Source organism: Erpetoichthys calabaricus, chromosome 1 (genome assembly GCF_900747795.2).
Source record: "Erpetoichthys calabaricus chromosome 1, fErpCal1.3, whole genome shotgun sequence".
NCBI classification, from domain to species: Eukaryota; Metazoa; Chordata; class Cladistia; order Polypteriformes; family Polypteridae; genus Erpetoichthys; species Erpetoichthys calabaricus.
This window is the reverse complement of record NC_041394.2, coordinates 49728692-49751749: the sequence shown is the minus strand read 5'-3', so window position 1 is coordinate 49751749 and position 23058 is coordinate 49728692. Positions and strand designations below refer to the sequence as shown.

Sequence of the window (23058 nt, the reverse complement as noted above, 5' to 3'; positions counted from 1 at the left end):
TTGGCAGAAGGTGGTGGAGAAAAAAAGGGAAAATCTGTTCAAAAATTGGTTCAGGGCATTAGCTTTGTTCACATTCCCTTCTCTCACCTGAGCCCTGGATTGTTTGAGTTCAGTAATTATGTCCAGTCCATTCCAAATATCCTTCATGTTATTCATAGTGCTTTTTTTCTTTCTTTTTTTATGTTTTGTTTTTTTAGCTGTGGAAACTTCCCTCCCATCACTCACCACACTGTATGTTATTTATATCCTCTTTGTCACCAGATTTGAATGCTCTCTTCTTTTCATTCATGGTACTTTTTAGCTCCTTAGTAATACAAGGTTTACTGTTTGTAAAGCTGCAAAGTGTTTTTGAGGTTACAATAGTGTCAACACAGAAGCCAATATACTCTGTGATGCAGTGAGTGAATCACTCAGTAATGCTACACTGTGACTTGCACGTCATTTTTAAGTAATTCAGAGCCATTTCAGTCTCTAAGCTCCACTTCCTTACTGTCCTGGTGGCATCAGATTGCCACCTAATATCAGCCTTGTACACAGGATTAAGATGAATCAGTCAGTTGTCAGATATGCCCAAAGGAGCTTCAGATTTACAAGTACACTAATACTATTTTTCAGATTTTGATTTTTCACACCTCACCAACTGTAAACTTAATAGATGTCATAGTCTATTCTTTACAAGGGTCTAATACATGTTATTAATTTGAAGGGAGTTTCATGGTAACATTCAGTGTTATTTATATAACACCCTTCAGAAACACAGGGTTGCTAAACTGCTAAATGTGCACACACACAAAATAATTGAGAACAAGTATCTGGTAAAAAAAGTTTTAATATAATTCAAAATATAAGATATTTGCACAAAGTAAATATGCAGAAATAATGAACAATGAAATAAATAAAACCTATGTTGAAGCAGTTATAAATTACCCCTAACTGTGATGGGTCTCTTAATCTGAATTAATTAATAAAGACTACGGGGCTTTGCCCCCTGCTCACTTCGCTCACCAACCCCCCAAACCTGCGCAACGCGCCAGCCAATTCACATCTCTGTCACTCGGGTATATGGATATCACTTTCACCAAACAACAAATCTTTTAATTCTCGCGGATACGCCTCTTTATTGGAAAGAAACACTACTTTTCTCTGATGGCAATACAAATTACATGATCTACAAGTCTCCGACTTAAAGTTTAAATCCGAACAATATATTCGATCTCTTTTCGCTGTTCCGTTATTTCACCGAGTAATAATTTCTGTTTGTTTGCGCTAATGCAATCTTTACTATCATTTTTTGAGACTTTTGAATTTTAGTACCTTTATTATCTCTAACCTGCTCTGCATGTGTATCACGCCAACATTTTTGAATTCTACTTTGTCATCTACTCTTTTTCTTTTATTTCCGGCCCCGGGCGTGGTTAAATCTCTTGGCACAAAGTCTTGTCTCGCGGGGCATAAAAGTATCTCTCTGAAAAAGTCACGTCTTGTCCCAGGCTAAAAAGTCTCGTGTCGTCCCAGGATTTTTTTTATTATAATAGAGAGACTAGAGTACTGTTCTCAAAGGAGCACAGATTCTTTAAAAGAGGGTATGTTTAGAAAGGAATGGAAATATTCAATCAATTTTTGTGGGACAAGACTTTTTAAACTCTTGCATATTATTAATAAGAATAGCTGTATTACCTAGCTTCATCTGTGAAATTTTCTTAATCAGTAGGCTTCAATTATTGTGCTGTTGGTCAATTGGAAATATCAGAAGTACTATGTAACTAAGTAATTTTCTGTATACAACTTTGTATTTGTTTTACCACAGACTAATATTATTAGTTCACTTGAGCTGTTTACTGTTGAACATGCTACATACTGTACAGTCATTGGTGGTTGTGACATGAAAGACATTGCAGCAACACTCTGTATTAAAGGACATCACCAAATTAGGGTATTTGGTAATGTTACAAAGGTGATTTAAAGTTGATTTATTCAAAGCTAAAAACTGCTCTAAATCTCATCTCTCTGTTTGCATCAAAGCCTAAAAATTACTTTTACTCACTCAGTAGCACAGTCCTGTTCTCTCCTTATCACATTCTCCACATCTCTATCGGCTATGGTATTGAAAAAAAATCACACTTCATTCTGTTCAGTCGTGCCTTGACTCCATCGGCTAATTTGTAGTGTGTGTTTGTTTTTTTTTTTTCTCTTTGTTTATGTCATTTAAAAAGCACTGATCATTGTTTGCTATTACAAACTTAATGGTGATAATGATGATATACAGATGAACAACAGTTTTGGCTTTTCAGAATCACAAGAATATGCACTGATAAAAAATGTAGTGAAATCGATTCATCTCAGATTTATTGTCACATATGGTAGACACAGTAAAATGAAGTGCACGTATGGCCAAATGCATCATGCTGCCACTTTCCTGCTGCTGGAATCTCGCTTCGTAAATGTTGTCGAGTATAGCATCACAACAGGTAATGATAAGCAAAACAGTTGAATTTCCTTTTGAATACGTTATGTACGTCGAAGTTTTCAATTGTGAAACTTACTAAAACCAGGTATTTGGTTTTGGGAATTTTTAGTTTTTTTTCTGTATACAAAGAAAGAAAGGAGGGAAACTCTTTAAGGAGTTGGCAATGCTGCATAGACTGGTTTTGGCAACACATTTCTCAAAAAAAAGTCCAGATTAAAATAAACGGGGAAAGGCCTCTGTTGTAAATGCAGAATTTCTAAACACAATTCAAGATGAACCAAAATGGCATACTCTAAGATGAACACTGTAATTCAGTGAGACAATAAAATTGTTACCCCAAAGTGCTTGTATCAGTTACTACCTTTAATGACATGCCATGCTTGTCGATGCTCTTATTTAATTGTAGTCCCCATGTCAGCATTTTCCACAAGGTTGCAGATAAGATGAAAGGGAGTAAATATATATTAAATACCTTTCTTACTGGATCAGTTGTGCGAAATGGACTATGCGCACAGCCTCAGTGCCTGGCAAGCAGTTGAACTTTATAGCACACTTGGTAAACACAACTACTTTGAGCTTCGCCAAACTTTGCTCCTTTCACATCTCTCCTGCAGATGGCCCTCATCTGCATAAACCAGCATGCCAAATTTATCTGTGTGATCACTGTGAGCACTTGTGGTGAAAAGGGGACATGATGCATTGGGAAATCCGACTAGCAGGAACATTGTTAATGACAAATATGAACAAATTAAAAAAAAAAACCACTTGTCAATTTCAAAAGTAAGTCAGTCAGTCAGTCAACTTTGCATTTTATACTTATATAGATGTGTGACTTCACAGAAAGTCAGTGCAACTCTCTTAAAATAGAAATACTTTTTGCCAGAGTCTGTTAGTATGTTGTCTTATACATATTCTACTGTAATTCACTTTGGACAAAAGTCATATGAAAAGTACTATAGTCTGATTAAAGCCTTTATTTCATATATATCATCCTTTTAGGAGAAACAAAAAAAAATGTAGCAACCCCTAAAAAATTACCTTTAAAGAGGAAAGTGGTATCTGAGTTACTTGTGTGAAAGCTAATATTTTAAAAATTTTCAATCTTAATCCTGTTTCTGTTAATGCTTAGCATGATATTCATACTAAAATAGACTAAAACCACACATTATAGCACAAGTAAAAATATAGCAGGGATATTGATACAGAATACAAAGTTTTCAAGAGATTTTTTTAAATTGCTTACATTAAAAAATCGTTGTCCCAGATTTCAGCTCTTCTAGGTTAATGGGCTGTTGAGCTCACTATGCAATGTGCCATGGCCCTGGTAAATAAAACTAATTTCAACAGAATAGTACAGAAGTGTCCATTACCTGTAATGTCATCTACTCTACCGTAACCAGCAAAACAACAATGAGACTGTCACTGTCAAAAACAGAAAGACAATGAGAATGACTTAAAGCAGTCAAAGTATTTGCTACAATTATTGTTGAGCAATATGAATAGCCTTATAGCTAAAGGCTAATCATAGGAATTCTCAGGAGGCCTACATCTTGACATTGCAGTGTATGGCCATTAAAAAGGTCTATAGGGTGAGCAGGAAAAAATAGATGTTTGAATGTGTGGAAAAGTGACATTCAAAGAAGTTACTTTTTAGCAAATGTAACACCTGCTTTTTGGGTGAATTTAGATTTAAAAAAAAAAAACCAAGACAATTGAAATAGGATTTGTCACTATTCCATAACTATTTGCCAAATTAACATCCATTTGAAGTACTTCTATATTTTTGAAATAAAGAGAACCAACTTCAACCCATTCAATCAGAACCCATTTCATCTCACTGAAACTGTTATGTAACAAAATCACTTCTGGAATACTGACTAGGGCTGTAATTTCCTGCCGCAGCGTGTCAGAAGGTGAAACCCCATTTGAGTTTTTTTTTTTTCTATAATTTTACTTGGGACTTTGGGTCTGGGGAAGAGAGGTATACTTGATTTTGTATAAGTCCTATGTGCCTGGCAAATATTCATCTTCCTCTCTTGCATTCTCTGATTTATTTTCAGATAATTGCATATCTTTTGTGGTGGAAAGTAGTGCAAACAAATTAACTTCCACTTATTATATCTGAACTGCAGCCAGACTTAAATGCATTAATGTCCAAAACAAACTCTGTCTGCTAACAACCTATAGTGAAACTTCTCTTATTGAGACTGTTAGCCTAATGAAAAGATTTAAATTGAACTGCTGGTGAAAGAACAAGAAATGAGCAACAACAAAGGAATTATAAAGCCAAGGAAGTAAGATAATGGACAGTATTTATTGAAAATACAAGTACATGGGGAAAGCAAATGTACAAAACCTAAAACAAATGCCATTCCAGTGAGTGAAAAATGTAATTTTACAGTAGTATTACAGAATGTTTATGCAGGCTACAAAATCTGGAAAGTATGGAATACTTTAGTGGTAAATTTTCAAATTTGGAAGGCTATGCTAAACAGAGTCTAATTTTGGAAAACCATGAAAGCCTTCCATTCAGTGTAATGAAAACAAAACTGGCTTTAGCCACAGAAATACATTGTCATCTGCCACATACAAACATTGTAAATTGCCAGGTTACAGGTGGTTAATTTATGTTTTGTTGTCATATTTTTGCTTATGTGTTCTGCTGTCTTATCTGCCTGCTGAGTATTGTTCTAACATCACTTTTTCTTCTCTTAGTTGCTTGCCTGTAACTATCCTGCTTCATGTTGTGCTAACCTTTTTCAGATTTTCATAGAGCTAGTAGAGAGGAGCAAACATTTGCAAGCTTAACAATAAGGTTGCCATATTAGTTTTTTTTTTTTGGAGGTTGCCTAAGATGACGTAAAGGGTTTACACAACAAGTAGTTTTCATTCTGTGTTTTCCTGGTACATTTTTTTGGTAACACTTGTATACCTTGTAGAATCCTGTGCCCTAATTGCACATTGTGTCATTATATTAAACTAGCATTGAAAGGCACGCTGTGTTCTTTTTTTTATGGGTGTGTGTATATGTTTATGTAGGGATTAGAAAATTAGCAATGAGTACAGAATAAAATAGCCTATTTTTATAGACAGTAGACCCCTTCAAAATAGAGCAACAAACTACATATCTTTTGTTGTTGCGAAAACCCTGTACTCCCACCTTCTAAATACATTGAACTTTTTAAAATTAGTTTGTGTTTAAGAAATCCATAATTTTCTTTTTTTGGTGAAAGAGAAATCAGCAGTGGAGAGCTTGCTGTTTGTTGGCAGTCAAGATGAACTTTACATTATATTCACATTATTTTATCTTGTTATTTACCAATAATACATAACTCTGAAATATAATACAGTAGAACTGTTATAAAATATGTAATTAATTATGGTTAATCTGTGAACAAAAATGCCTATTGTTAATAAGAAATAAATGGAGAGTTATTCAATTTAAGAAATACTCCCTGGGTGAAAACTGAGTTGGGCTCTTCATAAGTTAATTGAGAGTTTTACTTATTAGATCATATCATGTCTAGGGTTATTCTTGTCTTTACTAAACTAACAGCCAAACTATTAATTTTTTTTTACTTTTTTATTATAGCATTAAACATGGTCATATTCACAAAATGTGTTGGTGTTATGGAGTTAATTCGAAACCTTGTGGTTTAAAGTACTGTGGTTGAGGGCCAGAGCCCTTGCCCAACCAGGATGCTATGAGCATTGAAGGACCGGGGGAGAGAGTACTTCCAGGACAGTTTCTCCCTCGGAACAGGGGGCAGCCCCCTTGGTTTCCAGCAGGGCCATGGGTCATGGGGCCTGTGGGCCACTCCCAGGGGGTACATGGACGTTTTCAGGGCCCTTAAGTGGTGGTGACTGACTCCCTTTATAGGGCACCCGGAAGGACTACAGGTGCCCAACGAGGATCTTCTGTCCACATTTCTGAGTGTGGCAGAAGTGTGGCCAAATAGGGCTCTGAAAACACCCATGCGGCCCCTGGAGGTTATGCATTGATTAGATAGTTACATTGCATTAATTGCATGCATTATTGAAGATGGGATAAAGAAGAATCATGGTTAAATGTTCAAGGATAATCATTACATTTCAATTTTATTGAATTCTGTCATATTAAGCTTGTCAGTTTCTTTAACCTAAAGAAATGTATGTTTTTGAAGCTAACTTGGTAAGATTTTACCTTAACTGTTATCATCACTGTAAGATACATGACAGGCTGGTGGTTTAAATAGAGAGTTACAGGAATTTACCATATTTAAAATAATTTGATTACAAGACACAAATGTGTGTTTGATTTTTTTTTTTCTTGGAGAACCTTTAAATTCAAACGAATACATAAAGCTTGCCAATACAGCCCAATTCCTATGTGTTTTCTGAAATGGCTTCACTCAAGCATGAGTGTTTATCTGAGACCATCTTGAAAAGAGATGTTATAAAAAAATCAAATCTCCCCCTTGACATTTGCAAACTGTAAATTTGTTGTTTTCCTAACTATCCATATTTCACTCTCTCCAGTCCTGTCTCATGTCTGCAGGGTTCTACTGTATCTTGATGATTCCACTCAAAGCAAAGGGAGAGTCAGGGTGCCATTTACAGCTTCGCCAAGGGCATCAAAACTTCTAAAGCTAGCCTTGTATACAGTAAATTGTCAAAATAATATCCGCATATTGTATGCTCAAGATGTTGCAGTAGGTTTTTACAAGCCCCGTTAGTGTGAGCCTGGCTGTAAATGTTGTAGGTTAACTGAAAAAGAAAGATTTAGGATTCCAGTGAGATCTTGTGCCCATTGAAGGGTGAAGGGAGTGACACCAGAGTCTTGCTGTCCCTTGTTATGTGAGAGGTTAATATAAGGGGTGTCGACTTTCCTACAGGCAGAGATAAGTATTTTTGTTGCTGCATTGACGAGCCACAATGACTAAGGAAAACATAGGTGGGTTATTAAGTGAATATTCTAGTTTTGTATGCAACAGTGAACCTTTAGTAGCAGCATACAATATTTTGTCTTGGGAAATTATTGGATAATTACAACACATCTGTTATTCTTTCTTCAGTTGAATTGCAAAGTATGTGACTTATGTTTTCTGAGCTGTCCTTTTTATTAGAACTTTTATTAGTTTGTGATTCAGGAGAAAACGTTTAAATTTAGCAGAATTGACTCATGTCCACAGCATTCTTCAGCAGAACATTTATTCTGTTGTATTGAAGTTGAATTATTGTAGCGTAATATTAATGCAAGTTGGTTTAATGCTATTCTTGAGCATTTTTTGTATTTTTTTTTTTTTGTTTCACTTATTTTTATTTTTCAGCTTCATGTTTAAAGTCGGTTCTGAACTTAGCGTTTCATGCTGGCTTGAGAGAATAGTGTAATCTGCAACACACCTGGTAGATCCCAATAAAATCTGTGAAAAGTCCATTTTTGCTGTTCAAGATATAAATTTAGTATGATTTCTTCTTTGTATGACAAAGACCCCTCATTATTAATTTGGTTATGTGTAAAGCTTTACCCCTGTACTCATACATTAAGATATTATGAAACATGGCAGCAATAATCCAGTACACATTATGTACAGTTATACAGTGTATGGCATAACACTAGCATTATATCTAAAGTTTGAAATTTAGTAAGCTTTACACTTTTTTTCAATAATTCCAAAAAGGATTCAAGCTACAAGAAGTATTTCAAACATCTTAAATATGTATCGAAAATCTCGTATAGTGCCCTTTAAACTCCCAGGTTTGCGTATTCTTTGTTACTTGGTATTGCCTAGGCCTATTTTTATATATTTCTTTTTTCTTTCTTCATCTTGTAAAGCACTTTGAGCTACATCATTTGTATGAAAACATGCTATATAAATAAATGTTGCTGTTGCTTAGTTATCTTATTGTGTCAAATCCAGGTCATTAATAGTTGATGTGGCTGATGACTTTGATTTTAGTTAAGTTTTTAATTAAAATCTCATTTCTCTTTTTCATTGATATCCTGGATTTTAATAATTTGTAATTAAGAAGTACGTTTGACCCTGTGTTCAGATTCAGCGGGTTGGAAAATGGATGGATATAATGTCTGTTATTCCCAATTTGTTTTCTGCTCATTACATTTTTGACTTCTTATGGTAATTTAATTTATCACTTGCTATTTTGTGTTTTATAAGGTAACTAATGTACAAAGTACAGACAAAAGCACAAATGAAAAGGCACAATATAGTCACCTGTAATTAACCAATTACAAGGAAACAAACTACGGTATATTTCTGAGAATCAATAAATTGCACAGCTAATGAGTATTCTTTGACAGAACTACTCTATAGAAGCAAAAAATGACAGGCAAAACTAAACGAGATGTGACCATCTGGGTTGGCTTCACACTGCATTGTTCCATCCGGGAGCCTCTTGAATTCGAAACCATCGATAGTCATGAACCGAGATAAGTTGGGGCAAATGAGGACACACACTTACAGCAAGGAATAGGTACAAAAGTGTCAAAATTGAAATTAATCAAAAGCAAACAATGTTCAAGGAGTGCTGTGCATCTTCTCATAAATAAATAAATAAATAATCCATTATAAAAACACAACATCCACGTGGAGGTTAAAATGCAATAGATAATTCCATGAAAAGTTAAGTTTAAAAATCATGTCAGGAAACTGTTCCTTTAAAAACGCCCAAGTCCTGGTGCCTTCTAAAATCTGATGTCTCCCCTGTTTATCCTTCTCGGATCCCACACAGCACAAGGAGACATCCTACCGACAGGCACAGCCAACCTTCAATATACAGGGTTGGGTCTCTGTTGTTGTTTGAGGCCCCCAGCAGGGAGTCTCCAACTCCTGGGTCACTCCAGTTCCCTGAAGACTCTCAACCGGAGTGACCCTCTTCAGCCCCTTTGAGCGCCTGCCATACGCGCCTCCTTGGGGCTCTTTACCTGGCTGCCTGCCTTCTCTCAACTGCACACTGGCTTTTCACGATCCTGCCAACTCTATCATTCTTTCCTTTCATTTTTTCACCCCCTTAAACCTCCATCTTTCATTCTGTCTCTTTTTTTATATCCTTTTCTTTGCTATGCAGACTCCTTTATGCTGCCTAATCGGCATAAGACCCTCCACCCACTCTGAGGTGTGAACGAGGCACCTGACATTATATCGGAATGTCTGACGTCTTATATTCCAAATCATAACCTCAGATCCTCAACTGAGTGTCTCCTTAGAATTCCAAGAGCAAAACTTAAAAGAAGTGGTGAGGCGGCCTTCTGCTGTTATGCACCTAAAATCTGGAATAGCCTGCCAGTAGGAATTCGCCAGGCTAATACAGTGGAGCACTTTAAAAAACTGCTGAAAACACATTATTTTAACATGGCCTTCTCATAACTTCATTGTAAATTAAATTCTGATACTCTGTATATCCAATTCATTATAATAACTTTTCATGGTGGCTCTAAAATCTGTACTAACCCCTACTCTCTCTTCTGTTTCCTTTTCCGGTGTCCTTTTGATGGTGGCGCAACTCAAAGTACCAACAGTATGATGTTCCAACAATGATGGATAGATTAAAAGCCAGAAGTCTGTATGACCATCAGCATCAAGTGATTCCATGAGAACCATAACTACAAAGAGGACTATTTAATTTATGTTAGATAGAATGCCCAGAGGGGACTGGGTGGTCTCATGGCCTGGAACCCCTGCAGATTTTATTTTTTTCTCCAGCCTTCTGGAGTTTTTTTTTTTTTGTTTTTTCTGTCTACCCTGGCCATCGGACCTTACTCCTTTTCTATGTTAACTAATGTTGTCTTATTTTAATTTCTTATTTTGTCTGTTATTTTTCTTTTCTTCATTATGTAAAGCACTTTAAGCTACTTTTTGTATGAAAATGTGCTATATAAATATATTTTGTTGTTGTTGCTGACTGATCCACTCGCATTTCACGTGAGTGGGCGATCAGCCATGCAAGGCAGTCAACCCCGGAGCAGCGCCTGCCTGCACTCTCTTGGGACTTGTTCTAGGCCATGGACCATTCATCACAGGCATTCAGTACAAACTCTGAAAAACATCTCCTAAATGTTTCTGAAACAAAACTTTGAAGATAATGCAGCAGACCATTTTGACAACACTTTTCATAGACTGTCCATATAGCACAGTGCTCTACACTACATTACTCACATCTACTTTAGGCATAAAGTGTAGAAGTCTAAAATTACCAGGTCAATGTAAACATTATGTTAAAAATAGAAAAACACCAGATCATACTGAAGCACAGTACACTGAAAATCCAGGTCAATTCTTTTGTTACGTACATTGGCCTGATAACTGCTTTCAGACAAGAGTAACCAAGTAACAGCAAGATTTGTTTTATTGTGAATTGCAAGTATTGTAAAAGTTAACATTAATATTTTACGTGAAGTCATTTTCTGAAAAAGCTCTTTTTCCATGTCAGACCAGCAAACACTGTTTCTTTGGTCAATGTGACAGTGTGTCAAGATATGACAAAACAGGAAACTTAATACGTATTATAATTTCTTTAGATATTTCTGTTGAGTTTTAAATACACCTTTAGGGAGCCAAAAAAGAATATTATTATATTAGGCAAAACAAATGCTTTTCTCATATGTATGTAATGTCACAGACTAGCACATTAAGGGCCGTTTAAGGGCTCTGGTGACGGTAATTCTTTGCCACTCCAGGGCTGGCACACCCACTGCAAACTGGAAGACTAATGGCTTTCCTGCCACTAACATCACTTTTGGTGTCCATCTACTTTAACTGCCTCTTCCTGCTGGAAGAACCTCCATCTTTAGCAGTCAAAACCAGACTCTCATCTGAAAAGCTGTATCTTAATGCTCTTACCTGCATTCTTTTTCTCTTTTGTGAGATTCTAATTGTACAGCATTTGCCTGCGGGTGCCACAACACTTTTTATTGTTTCTGCTTGTTTATTACAATGCATATTTGACATTTATTTGTATAATGAATTATTGTGCAATATTAGTGTTTGCTGGGTTACCCAGTTGACATGTACAGTATGCGCATGAGGTCAGTGAGCATTAAGGGGGTACAATGTAGTTCCAGACAAAACCCATATGTAAAGAGAACACATACATGAGGAATAAAAACCAATCCAATTCACTATGGCTGGGAATTGTAACTTAATAGCAAGTATGTGGCTGCCAGAAATATTTTTTTTAAAACAGCAGAGTGAATAAGTGCCTTTGGAAAGTTGCATGCTATCAGCCATGTACTCAAAGCTATAAAGTTGTTCTAGTGAAGAAAAGTGACTAAATTTGATATGGTAGAATAAGGACAACAAAGGTGCATATGTGGGTAGCCTCGAGGTACAAAACAAAAAGTCATAACCAGAAGAACTGTTTATTAGAGAATTGAATTGCTAGTATAATCAAATATTAGGAGACATAGAAAATTAATGGTATGTGAGAGGAACTATTGTTTGTTTGCAGACAAGGTTTGTTTTAACACAGACAATATTCTTGTATATCTTATCCAATGAACAGGGGGTTTTTATGCATCTGACTTCTCAATTTTTTCATCTCACCTTGTATGTTTTGTTTGAATAACAGATTTTTGTTTGTTTGAACCACTATTTTATTTTCAGTTCTGAACCAGGCTAGCACATAGAAATGCATCAGGTTGTACTCGTATTGCACATTTCTTTTGACAGTGACTTTGAGAAAGATACTTCCATATGGTTCTGATAAAAAGTAAGATCACTTTCATTAGTGGTTATGTCATTTGTTCTCAGATTTTTTGGTTGTGATTTTATTGTCCAGTTAAATGGGTCTTTACCTGACGCATTAATTTATTATTTATCATTTACTATTTATTCATTATTATCTTTTTGTTCTTTAAGGAAGAATGTATCATCAAGACTGATGAAGCTTCATTTAGGCCAGTGTTATTCCCATTAACTAAAACTAGTTAACAAAAAAAATAATTATGTCATTTTCAAGAAACCAGAACCGAAAGAAAAAGAGCAAATAAATATGAAAACTAAATAGTTTTTTGTATTTTTTAAGGTTGATTTTAAACATACTTGTCTTTGTGTGCAATGTACATGTAAGCAAGCAGTTGGTGGTATATTTATTAAATATTATTTAGAATCACTCAGTAGTAAATTTGTACTGTAACAAGCATTGATTTGTGTACATGTGCAAGTACCCTTTGCTGCTGGCACCCAAATGTGTAGATTTTATTGGTCATTTCATCTTTCAGTCAGCTTTCCCTTCTAGAACTGACAGCGAATACCAAAGCCTCATCATTTGTCAATGACTTATTCAATGGATTTCATTGGCCACAATTGACAGTCAATCAAAGACAGTCCTTTGTCAGCGAATGGCAGAGAACTTTCACTAAACGTAAATAAAAAGGCACCTAAATTCAAACATTGTGCACATATACAATGGAAGATACAGTTAAATAGTTTGAAAATTAGAGGAGTTTTCAAGATCAAATGGCCACCCCAATGCTTCAAATTCAGTCAATAGGAGAGGAGACTTTGTCCAGTCTGCAGTAGTGCATAGCTGGTATTTCAAGGCCCTATTTTGTCCTTTAAGGAATGGCTTTCTTACTGCCCCTCACTGTGTGAAACCTGCACATAAAGTCTCATCTTCACAATAGAAACAGAGACTTGCTTTTTTGAGCACTGTTGAGCTGTGCTTGAAGCTGTTGTACTGTGAGATGCCTATCACACAAGCTAATGACTCTCAAAAACTTGTCTTCTGATCGGGTTGTGACTTTGGGTCTGCCAGATCTCTTCCTATCAGAGTTTCTTCCAGTTTCCAATTGTCTTTGGATTGCGTAGGATACCATTGTACTCACTGACAGTTTGATATTATTTATTTATCCATCCATCCATTTTCCAACCCGCTGAATCTGAACACAGGGTCACGGGGGTCTGCTGGAGCCAATCCCAGCCAACACAGGGCACAAGGCAGGAACCAATCCCGGGCAGGGTGCCAACCCACCGCAGGACACACACAAACACACCCACACACCAAGCACACACTAGAATCACCAATCCACCTAACCTGTATGTCTTTGGACTGTGGGAGGAAACCGGAGCGCCCGGAAGAAACCCACGCAGACACGGGGAGAACATTCAAACTCCACGCAGGGAGGACCCGGGAAGCGAACCCAGGTCCCCAGATCACCCAACTGTGAGGCAGCAGCGCTACCCATTAGCGCTGCACCACCGTGCCGCCCATTATTTATTTATTCATTCTTTTATTTTGCAGTTTCTCTTAATGAAAGGCCTAAATTTCTAAGGGTCTCATTTCATTTGTTATTTGCTGTTTTCTTGCCATTATCACTGGGATATTGTTCAAATAGTAATTCAGAGGGTGTAGTAACATAGTCTGCTTCAACTCAGCTTTAAGACACTCAGACAGTTTTTAAGTAATCAAAAGAAGCTGGGACACATGTGAAAATTGTTTGCATCAACTTGCAAGGCTTAATTTACTTTAATCATTTTGATTACTTTAATTTACTATAATTGCTGCAGAACAGCTGTAGGTTGTATCCAATTAGTTGTTCCCTGAAGAAGGCCCATTTGTAATACTCTGATATTTCCCTTTTTTTTCCCGTTTTTGTTAACCTAAACTTTAAATGCAAAGTTCTGGCAGTTTACAGCTTACATTTTTGCCATTTTAGGTCATTCATTGCATTTCAGCTGATTAAATTTGAAGTAAAACAGAGGTGTTCTAAAACTTTTGACCGGTAGTGTATAGTCCACTTCATTTCTAAGCATGTTTGGCTTAGTGGAATATGCTTCATATTGCATTCTATGAAGAAAATCCAGTCATATATACTGTATGTGTTCAGGCTATGTTGTTACTCTAATACTAGTTCTTCCTTTTCTAAAAAGTGGGTTCAATGCTTCAGAACTAATGGGATTTGAGTATTTTGCTAGATGGAGCATGCTGTAACGAATTATGCCCTTCTGGAGGGGCTGTTGTAAAGTTTTAAATATTTAAAAATTTATTTTATTATGCATAAATCTAACCACCTATCCATTTTCACACCCTTTTATTCATTTCAGGATTGTAGAAGCCATAGCCAATCCTGGCAGCATTGAGTGCAAGGCAGTAACCAACCCTGGATGGGTCACCAGTCCCTCATCCATATACTGTACTTTTTTACTTACTCAACACTGGGCCTATTTAGAGTGTTGTAATCTTGTGATCTGCATTATTATAATAATAATCAGTGACTTGTTTCTCAGTATGTATGGAACTGGTCAAATTTTACCTTTCTAATTGTTAGAATATTATTCCCAAAATTATTTTGAGGATATGGTGCATGCTGCCCAAATTCTTGCAAATATGAAAACATCTTTCCTCATATAAAAATTCAGCAAAATATTCTTAAAAGATATTTAAAACATTTAAACTGTACAACAATTTGCTGTTGCTGTGTGCTTATTCATTCTGTCAGGTGTGACCAAGTCTTGGAGGGCCACAGTGGCTGCATGTTTTTATTTAGTAACCAATTACTGCTGCTAATGCAACATACCTCTTTTGCCTTAATTTTAAGTTGACTTGCTTTATAAAATTCAGATTCCTTAATTTCCATTGTACAATGTCAATTTCAAAATAATTATTGAAAAGAGCAAAGTAAAAGCTTAAGAAATATTAATCTGCTCTGGCTCACAAAACATTTTCACTATGCCCCATAAAAAAAGAATATCAGCAGTTCTGGAAATGTCTGTTGTGACAGAATCAGAACCCTAACAAGTCTTAGAATTAATTTGTATGTTTCATGAACAGCAAGAATTGGCTTCTAATTGGGAAATTGTTTATAGAGTAAAAATGTTGTTGTTCTGCGTTTAAGACACCTGAGTTACCTGCTCATTGGTTGATCTGTTGTACATGTCATTGTAATGTGAAAGAAGTAGCTTCCATTAGTAGCACTAATTGATTACTGATTGAGAAAGTAGCTAGAAGAAAAAAGGCAGCTTTCCAAGATCTCAGTTTGACACCCCTGCTTCGTGTACTATTGCAGCTTATGATATACTGTTAATGTAACATCCCAGCATCAACTGAGAAAGTAATTTTCACACCCAGTTTTGGAAGTGCAGGAAATGTATGGCACTTAAAACATCCTGTGGTGCCCACACTAGTTTACACAAAAATGTATAACATGAGGTAGAATAAGTAGAATAATTAATGCTTGTATGTAACACGATATCTTAATGTCTTTCCCCTAAACATGAATCCTTTAAAACTGACAACAAATTGACACTGCTTGCTGATGCCACAAATGCTAACTGATGTGAAATCTTAAAAGCTTTCTATTGTGAGGATGTCACCACTTTCTCCTGAAACAAAACGCCTAAATAGTTTTTTTTGTACCTTGTGTTTTTCATTAGTTTAATAACAGGTTGTTTAATTACAGTATGACTAAACAGTATTTTTAAAGAAAACTGTAACAGCAAGAAAATACAGATAAACTAATCTTACAAAGGAATTACACTACAACCCATTAAAGAGAATATCACTGTATTAATATGGTTGTTTCACAAGAATAGCATTGTAAGATTAGTGAAGATCTGAACAGCAGGAAAATCATAACAGACGTTTCTCATTTCAGGTAACTTGTAATGTAGTGGTGACCTACCTACTTGAGCTCCTTGTTAATCACTTTATTGTATGAATACTCTATTGCAGTTTTATTGTATTTACTCAAGTCAAGGTTGATTTGCACACCAGGGAATATAATAAAACAATAATTTACAGCTTTTTGAAACAGCAATAATTAAAAGTGTTTTTGTATTGCCTTCCACACTATATGTGTATTTCTGACAGATTCAAACATGGGAATATTCAAACACTGCCAATGTTTAATAATAACAGATTATTTTTATGGCTAGACATTTTTAGAAAGTTGCCAGCACCTGAAGACAGTAGTTAACAGTAGCCACAGAGATTTTATAATGGCTCATGACCGGAGTCAAGCTTTCCTCTTTAAGCAGTATAAAAATACTAATTATTACAGGAAGTCTGTAAACTCTATGTATGTAGAATGTATATGTACTGCTAGTGAATTTGCGGAAATTTGGAGGTATGCAGGCCAAACAGGATAATTTAATTTGCTAATATCCTTTTCATGCCTTTGCATATATACTTTTAGTTTAATCTTTCCTCTGTTTTGGTTTGCGGGCCATATGTATCTTGTTTTTGTTTTTTGGCTGTGATTGCTCTTTTGCAGTATACACGAGAGAGGCATGGCTGCTACAATATGCACATTTAAAACTGTTTGTGACCATTAAGTGGCAGCACATGAGGGCAATTTTCTCTTTTGGAAATAATTTTCTTCATGTCATGAAAGAATATACAGTAATGTAAAAATATCATGCACATATTAATGTAGTGTTCCTATTCATAATATAATAAATATAGTTTCAACCACCCATTTGTTTAAGTATTCCACATGTACAACATTTCTGGAGGAAATCATGCACGTTTTTTGTAAAATAAGAGGCAAAAAACAAAAAAGAGGCAAACCACAATTGTATTTTATCTTAGAAATTTTTGTTTTCTTATTTATACTGTCTTGCAATGTTGTGTAAACTTTAATGAATATTCCTAATAAAAATGTGCAGTTAAAGGGGAAAACAAAGTTGTTTTTTGTTTTAATATACTGTACACCAATTTTTTTTTCTTTGTCATAGACAAGAAACTTGTTTTCTGCAACAAAAGCAAACTAAAATGCTGTCTGTGCAGTTTAATGTTATCATTGGCAAAAGTTGATTTTAGTGAAATATGCAAGTTCATTTTAAGGGGCACAAAAGCATGCACTACTAAAATGAGGGATACTTGTCTATAATTTTATATGAAATTAATTTCGGTCTAATATGAAACCTTCACCAGATTAAACTAATGTGTTAAACCACTTTATCTTTTGAAAATTTAAAGAGTTGTATTTTCATAGACATACACACATTTTATTATTGCTTCTTACTTTATTAAAATCTAATGTTATAAAATATGATGAATCTATGTACTGTATGTAAATTATTCATTCGTTTTTTCTAACTTGTAGAATGTATGTAGTTTCATTTTAAAGTTAGAAACAAGATGTATTAGGCATTTTTATGTTGCTGGACATGTGGAATGCATTATTTGTTGTGTAACTTAAGCAGAAAAAGGGGTGAAGTTATTTTCATAACTGAGCACCTTCAACTTGATTTTCTATTTAGTTCAATATTTTAAAAAGTTGGTTGTATTATTATGTGTTCTACAGTATATATTTATAGTGCAATCATCTATCCGTTTTGTTTATTTATTTCATATTCTCGTATAAGCCCCAATGCCAATGGTTTAAATATTTCCAGATCATAATTCCATAAAAATGTAACATAGTATCTGTTGAGTCTTTCAGTAAATTCTAAAAATAGTTTAAATTCCTGTTTTTTTAAACATCTGTCCAAGTTTCTTGTTAAACCTTACATAACAGGGTGATTGTTACATTTTTCTAACTGTGTAGGTGAGTTCGAGCAGATTTTGTTAAGCCTTGGGGGGGTGTTAGGCAGTTTGAGGCCACTAAGCAAGGCCAGTTTCAATGTGATAAATGCTTATCTGTTTGAGCAGCGGTCCTGACATGTAGCAGCACCATTGAGATAGGCATCCTGTCACTTCCCACACAGACACACTTTGCATGCACAGCCATTTGTTTTTTCCATAATAAAGTTGGATTTTAAATATCTAATACATAGAATTCCTTTCTTTTCTTTTGTTTATGGTGATATTGAGAAAAATAGACATTTTAAAACTCACTTTGCCTCCTGTCCAAATGAACACCCTATTGGTCAGTTGTGGATTCTCTGTTTCAGTCAGAAATAGAACATATTATTAGTATTCTCTCTATTTGAGTCAAAAGTAGACCATTTGTGCAGTGTTCTATATTTAACTTTCACATAATTGTCTATTTCTTATGTCCCATTAAAATAATTGGCATACTTATTAGCTCTGATGCTATTCTACCTGTTGTTGCAGGTATTAATTGTAATTGAAACATAGCTGTGTGCTGCTTTAATTGGTAAAGTGCTATCCTGTACATGGCATAATAATACAATTTTTGTGATAATGAGTTTAAAATTATAACAAAAACAAAGCTTACATTTCTCCCTCTGGCACTGTGAAGGTTCTGACACTTATGTTCCCATTAACATATGATGGACCAGATGAGGCACCATCGCTGCGGCTGCTACTCCTGCTACTTGCCAAACTCTCCTCACCATCCTCTTTTGTCTTCGATATTTGCATTTCACATGATGTCTTTAAACTGTGGTTTCCATTTTCACTATCGCATGTTCTTCCAACTTGTCCTTTAATATCTGTCTCTTGTAGGCATGAGCATCGTGCCCTCATCTCCTTGGAAAAGACATGAAGCACTGTTCCATTAATCCATGGACAACCCAACAGTTTCTTAAATGCTTTGCGGAAATCTGGGCTCCGACAATAGATTATGGGGTTTAAGCCAGAATTGATGTAGCCCAACCAATTCAGTAGAAGAAAAATTTTCTTTTCTGGTATTTCCCTATTGAATACTTGTATGATGTTAGCAACAAAGAATGGCAGCCAGCATAAAGTAAAAATGCCCATAATTATACCAAGAGTCTTGAGAGCTTTGTGCTCTTTAATGGCAGCCAGACGGGAAGGTCGTCTCTTGGAGTTCTTCCTACGAGTCCCTGCTGTCAGTGAGATTGAGCCAGAGCTCCCCTGTATGTTGTTGGGGTTTATGTTAGATGGTGAGGGGGGTTCCCCACTCTCATGAAAGCGTATACGACTTCGTTCAATAAGGTGCACTTGTTTGCTGGCAATGACAAATACCCTTGAATAAACAAAGATCATTATTAGCAGCGGTACATAGAAAGAGACAACAGATGAGGCAATAGCGTAGGGTTTGTTAGTTATAAAGTCACAGCACTGTGTGTTATTATAGCAACTCAGTGCTTCCGGGTCATACATGTCCTTCGAGTAATGATTCATAATGGGGAGAAATGAGATAAAAGCAGATACAGCCCATATGATGCACACCACTATCCGTGCTCGCATTTTATTCAAAAGCGTCTTGTACCTCAAGGGGGAAGTGATTGCAATGTACCTGTCCACAGCTATTACACACAAAGTTTCAATGCTAGCTGTCACACAAAGGACATCAACTGATGTCCAAAGTTCACAGGACTTGGTGTCTAATTGCCAATGGCCTGTTACCACAATAGTAGCCCCAAGCGGCACCACCAGTAGTCCCATGATTAGGTCAGCACATGCCAGAGAAGTGATGAAAATGTTTGTCATAGTTTGAAGTCGAGGAGTCCTGGTGATGGCAATGATAACAAGCAGGTTTCCAATGACAATAATAAGGATGATGGCTATCATCCCAATAATTTTTAATATCACAGAAAAGTCATTGGCCAAGCTGATGTCTGAGCCATTCATGGCTAATGTGACATTTTGAAGTTTTGCTGTGCTGTTCATATTTCTTACTGTTGGTTAAAAAAAAACAACAGTTTCAAATGTTGAGCTTTCTCTCTTTGGATTTGATCATCTGGTACAGTTAAGAATTAATACAAACATAAATAGATAAATAAGCATTTCGTGCGGCTTAGATGAACTCTGTACTTTTTCCAGAAAGCTGAAAGTCAGGCTTGAAAACCAGCTTTAAAGTTGAACAATATCCTCCAGTTTTCTAGATCAACAGCTATCTTCATTTTCTGTGTACTTGAGATGGTTGCTTTTTCAATGCAAAGCAACACAAGAAGTGCACATTTTGAAAAGTTTACATATTAAATATTAAGGAACAAATGTCCAGTCTCATGCATCTTCTTTCTGAAATTGTACTTTTCTCTCAGCCTCAGTTCAGTCTGAATCCATATCTGTAAACTAGGTATGCTGTTAAATCCATCTGTAGCAAACTGATCATCTCTGTCACTGAAAGGGCTGCAGTTTCTTTCATCAGTTGCAGGCATTCACTCTAGAAGCAGCCGGTGAAGCAAGACAACTGGCTGGGTAGCACAGCTTGTTCTTGTTTTTAAAAAGCTTGCCAGCCCACTAGGCGGGGCTTATAACTAGCTTGCTTTGGGCTTGCCTGAATTTAAAGAGACAGGAACAGCTCTTTTAGTGTACTTTCTGATCTCTTCAAATAGTTTTATCTTCAAAAATCTTTTAGAAATTTGATTAACAATGTTTTTCATTAACCGATTTTTTTTTTTACTTTGTTTTTAATTAACATTAATCTGTTGACATATTCAGGCTTGTAACATTTTTGAGATTTTAACAAATTTTTGTTTCCATATTGATTTTAGAAATATAAAATGTATTTGTGTTTATATATTGAGTGACAATCATGCACCTCAAAACAGGAGGCAGAGTCTCAGTATTTTAGCAAAACCAGTTTTATTCAACTTGAAACAGGAACAGCAGGGTTATTTATTGCAGAGGGAGCTACTATTCTCCTATACACAGACACAACAAACGGTCATAATCGGGGCCAAGTTATACTGTTCCCTGAATTTATAATGTTCCTTGTATCATCCATCGGCAACAGAAACTTATAGCGCGATGTCGATCGGCTCGTAGTTGCTGCTGGGCTGTGAACCTGCAGTTACCTTGGCGACAGACAAGCTCTCCTCCACAGACGGGGCAGCACGCTTCGGCGTGTCGTCCCGTTTAAAAAAAGGGGGGTCCTTAAAGAGTTCAGAAACCATTAGCATTGGAGATATATAAAAAAAAGCGAAACAGACTTTTTTTATTCCAGATTTTAAATTGAAAGTGAAATTCTTGTAACTCAAAATATAACTATTTAAATAGGTATGTTTTCTTTCTTTACTGCTCCATTTATGGTTGGTTTTGAGTCTTTAATTCTATGCTGCAAGAACAAACTACATCTTCATTTTACTCTAAACTGAATTAGGTGCATTAAAGAAATGGATGGAGGATGGATAGCTTCAGAAAATAGATTGCTAAACTTTTGCTGATATGCACAACTTAGTTCAAGTGCTTTATTGTGTTAAGTTGTTTTAGAATTGCAGCAGTTTTTTTCACATGTAATGAGTACAATGAAATTCCTACTTGCATGTTTGACAAACATGCAATATGTTGCCATTCTCCAGCACCATGATAAAAACAAAAACACATTAAAATACATAACTTAAACTTAAGGGACACAAAATAAAATGTAAATTGCTTATATATTGTGAGAGGCTGCCACTCTGGCAAGAAATTTCCTTGGTCAAAGGCACTGATAGGACTGCACAATGTTGGGGAAAGGCCCAGTTTAAGGAAGGGAGGAAAAGAAAAAGAGAAAGAGAGAGAGAGAGAGAGGCATACACTTTGCCTGCAGTATACCTCTTACATGTGCTCTGTACCATAAATGAACAATAGGCAGAGGCAACTGTATGGGAGGGAGAGAGATATGACATAGGTGAAATCCTGCATGTGACCCAACACATACCAGGCCTCTTTTATAAAAAGAGCAAAACTAGGGAGGAAACAGCTGACATGACTGCACACTCTGGCCGCTTGAGGGCACATAAAGGTAATGCATCTGAGGAGCTGTCTTGTGGACTTGGCTCTTCAAAGGCAACTAAAGGCTAAGGGGCACAAGAACTCAAGTAGCCACTTGAGGGTTCCATAGCCTTATATTCCTTGATCAATTAAAAAGCACTCCAACCTCATAAGTCAGGGGTGTCAAACATAATTTTATTGAGGGCCAAAAATAACACTTCATATACCTGATGTGGGGCGGCACGGTGGCGCAGTGGGTAGCGCTGCTGCCTCGCAGTTGGGAGACCTGGGGACCCGGGTTCGCTTCCCGGGTCCTCCCTGCGTGGAGTTTGCATGTTCTCCCCGTGTCTGCGTGGGTTTCCTCCGGGCGCTCCGGTTTCCTCCCACAGTCCAAAGACATGCAGGTTAGGTGGATTGGCGATTCTAAATCGGCCCTAGTGTGTGCTTGGTGTGTGGGTGTGTTTGTGTGTGTCCTGCGGTGGGTTGGCACCCTGCCCTGGATTGGTTCCCTGCCTTGTGCCCTGTGTTGGCTGGGATTGGCTCCAGCAGACCCCCGTGACCCTGTGTTCGGATTCAGCGGGTTGGAAAATGGATGGATGGATGGATACCTGATGTGGGCTGTCAACAATATGTCAACAAACAACTTCTGCCACATTTTCTTTACAAACAAGACAAACAGGTACCTCTCTGTTCTTCACAATTATATACTCTGCCTCATGTCTGTCTTGAAACTGTCTTCTCCATTTATCAGCATTTTTTTTCTTGAATGTTGCACCAAGTTAGGAAAGATTCCAGTGGCCATGGAAGTGAAATTAGCATTGAATGGAAGAAAATGATGATGGCACCAGGACCAGCAGTAGCATTTTTGCTTCCCTAGGCAAAGCTGATAATGACCCATTTCCTCCCTCCCCCCTTTTTTAATAAATGAAAGAAAACTAGCAGTTTACTACTGATATTAGGTAAATTGAAATAAATTTGACTTGTTATTTTAGAAATGAAATATATTTTATTTACAAAATATGTAAACGCAAATAATATATAAATATAACAGTATAACACAAAGGGCAGATTAATTAATTGAT

General features: G+C 36.3%; 1 protein-coding gene across 2 annotated transcripts in view; it reads right to left on the bottom strand.

The window, feature by feature from the left end:
- The window catches only part of LOC114649689 (beta-1 adrenergic receptor-like), a 69437-nt gene extending 48986 nt beyond the window's left edge, over window positions 1-20451 (bottom strand). The window contains exons 1-2 of one of the 2 annotated variants that reach the window (XM_028799150.2): window positions 18588-20451; window positions 18245-18291 (exon numbers count right to left, since the gene is read on the bottom strand). In XM_028799150.2, coding sequence (XP_028654983.1) covers window positions 18270-18291; window positions 18588-19948 — 1383 coding nt within the window. In that variant the 5' untranslated portion in view covers window positions 19949-20451 and the 3' untranslated portion in view covers window positions 18245-18269. The remainder of the gene's footprint in view (window positions 1-18244; window positions 18292-18587) is intronic. The other variant, XM_028799144.2, reaches the window with a different exon arrangement.
- Between the last annotated feature and the right edge of the window lie 2607 nt (window positions 20452-23058).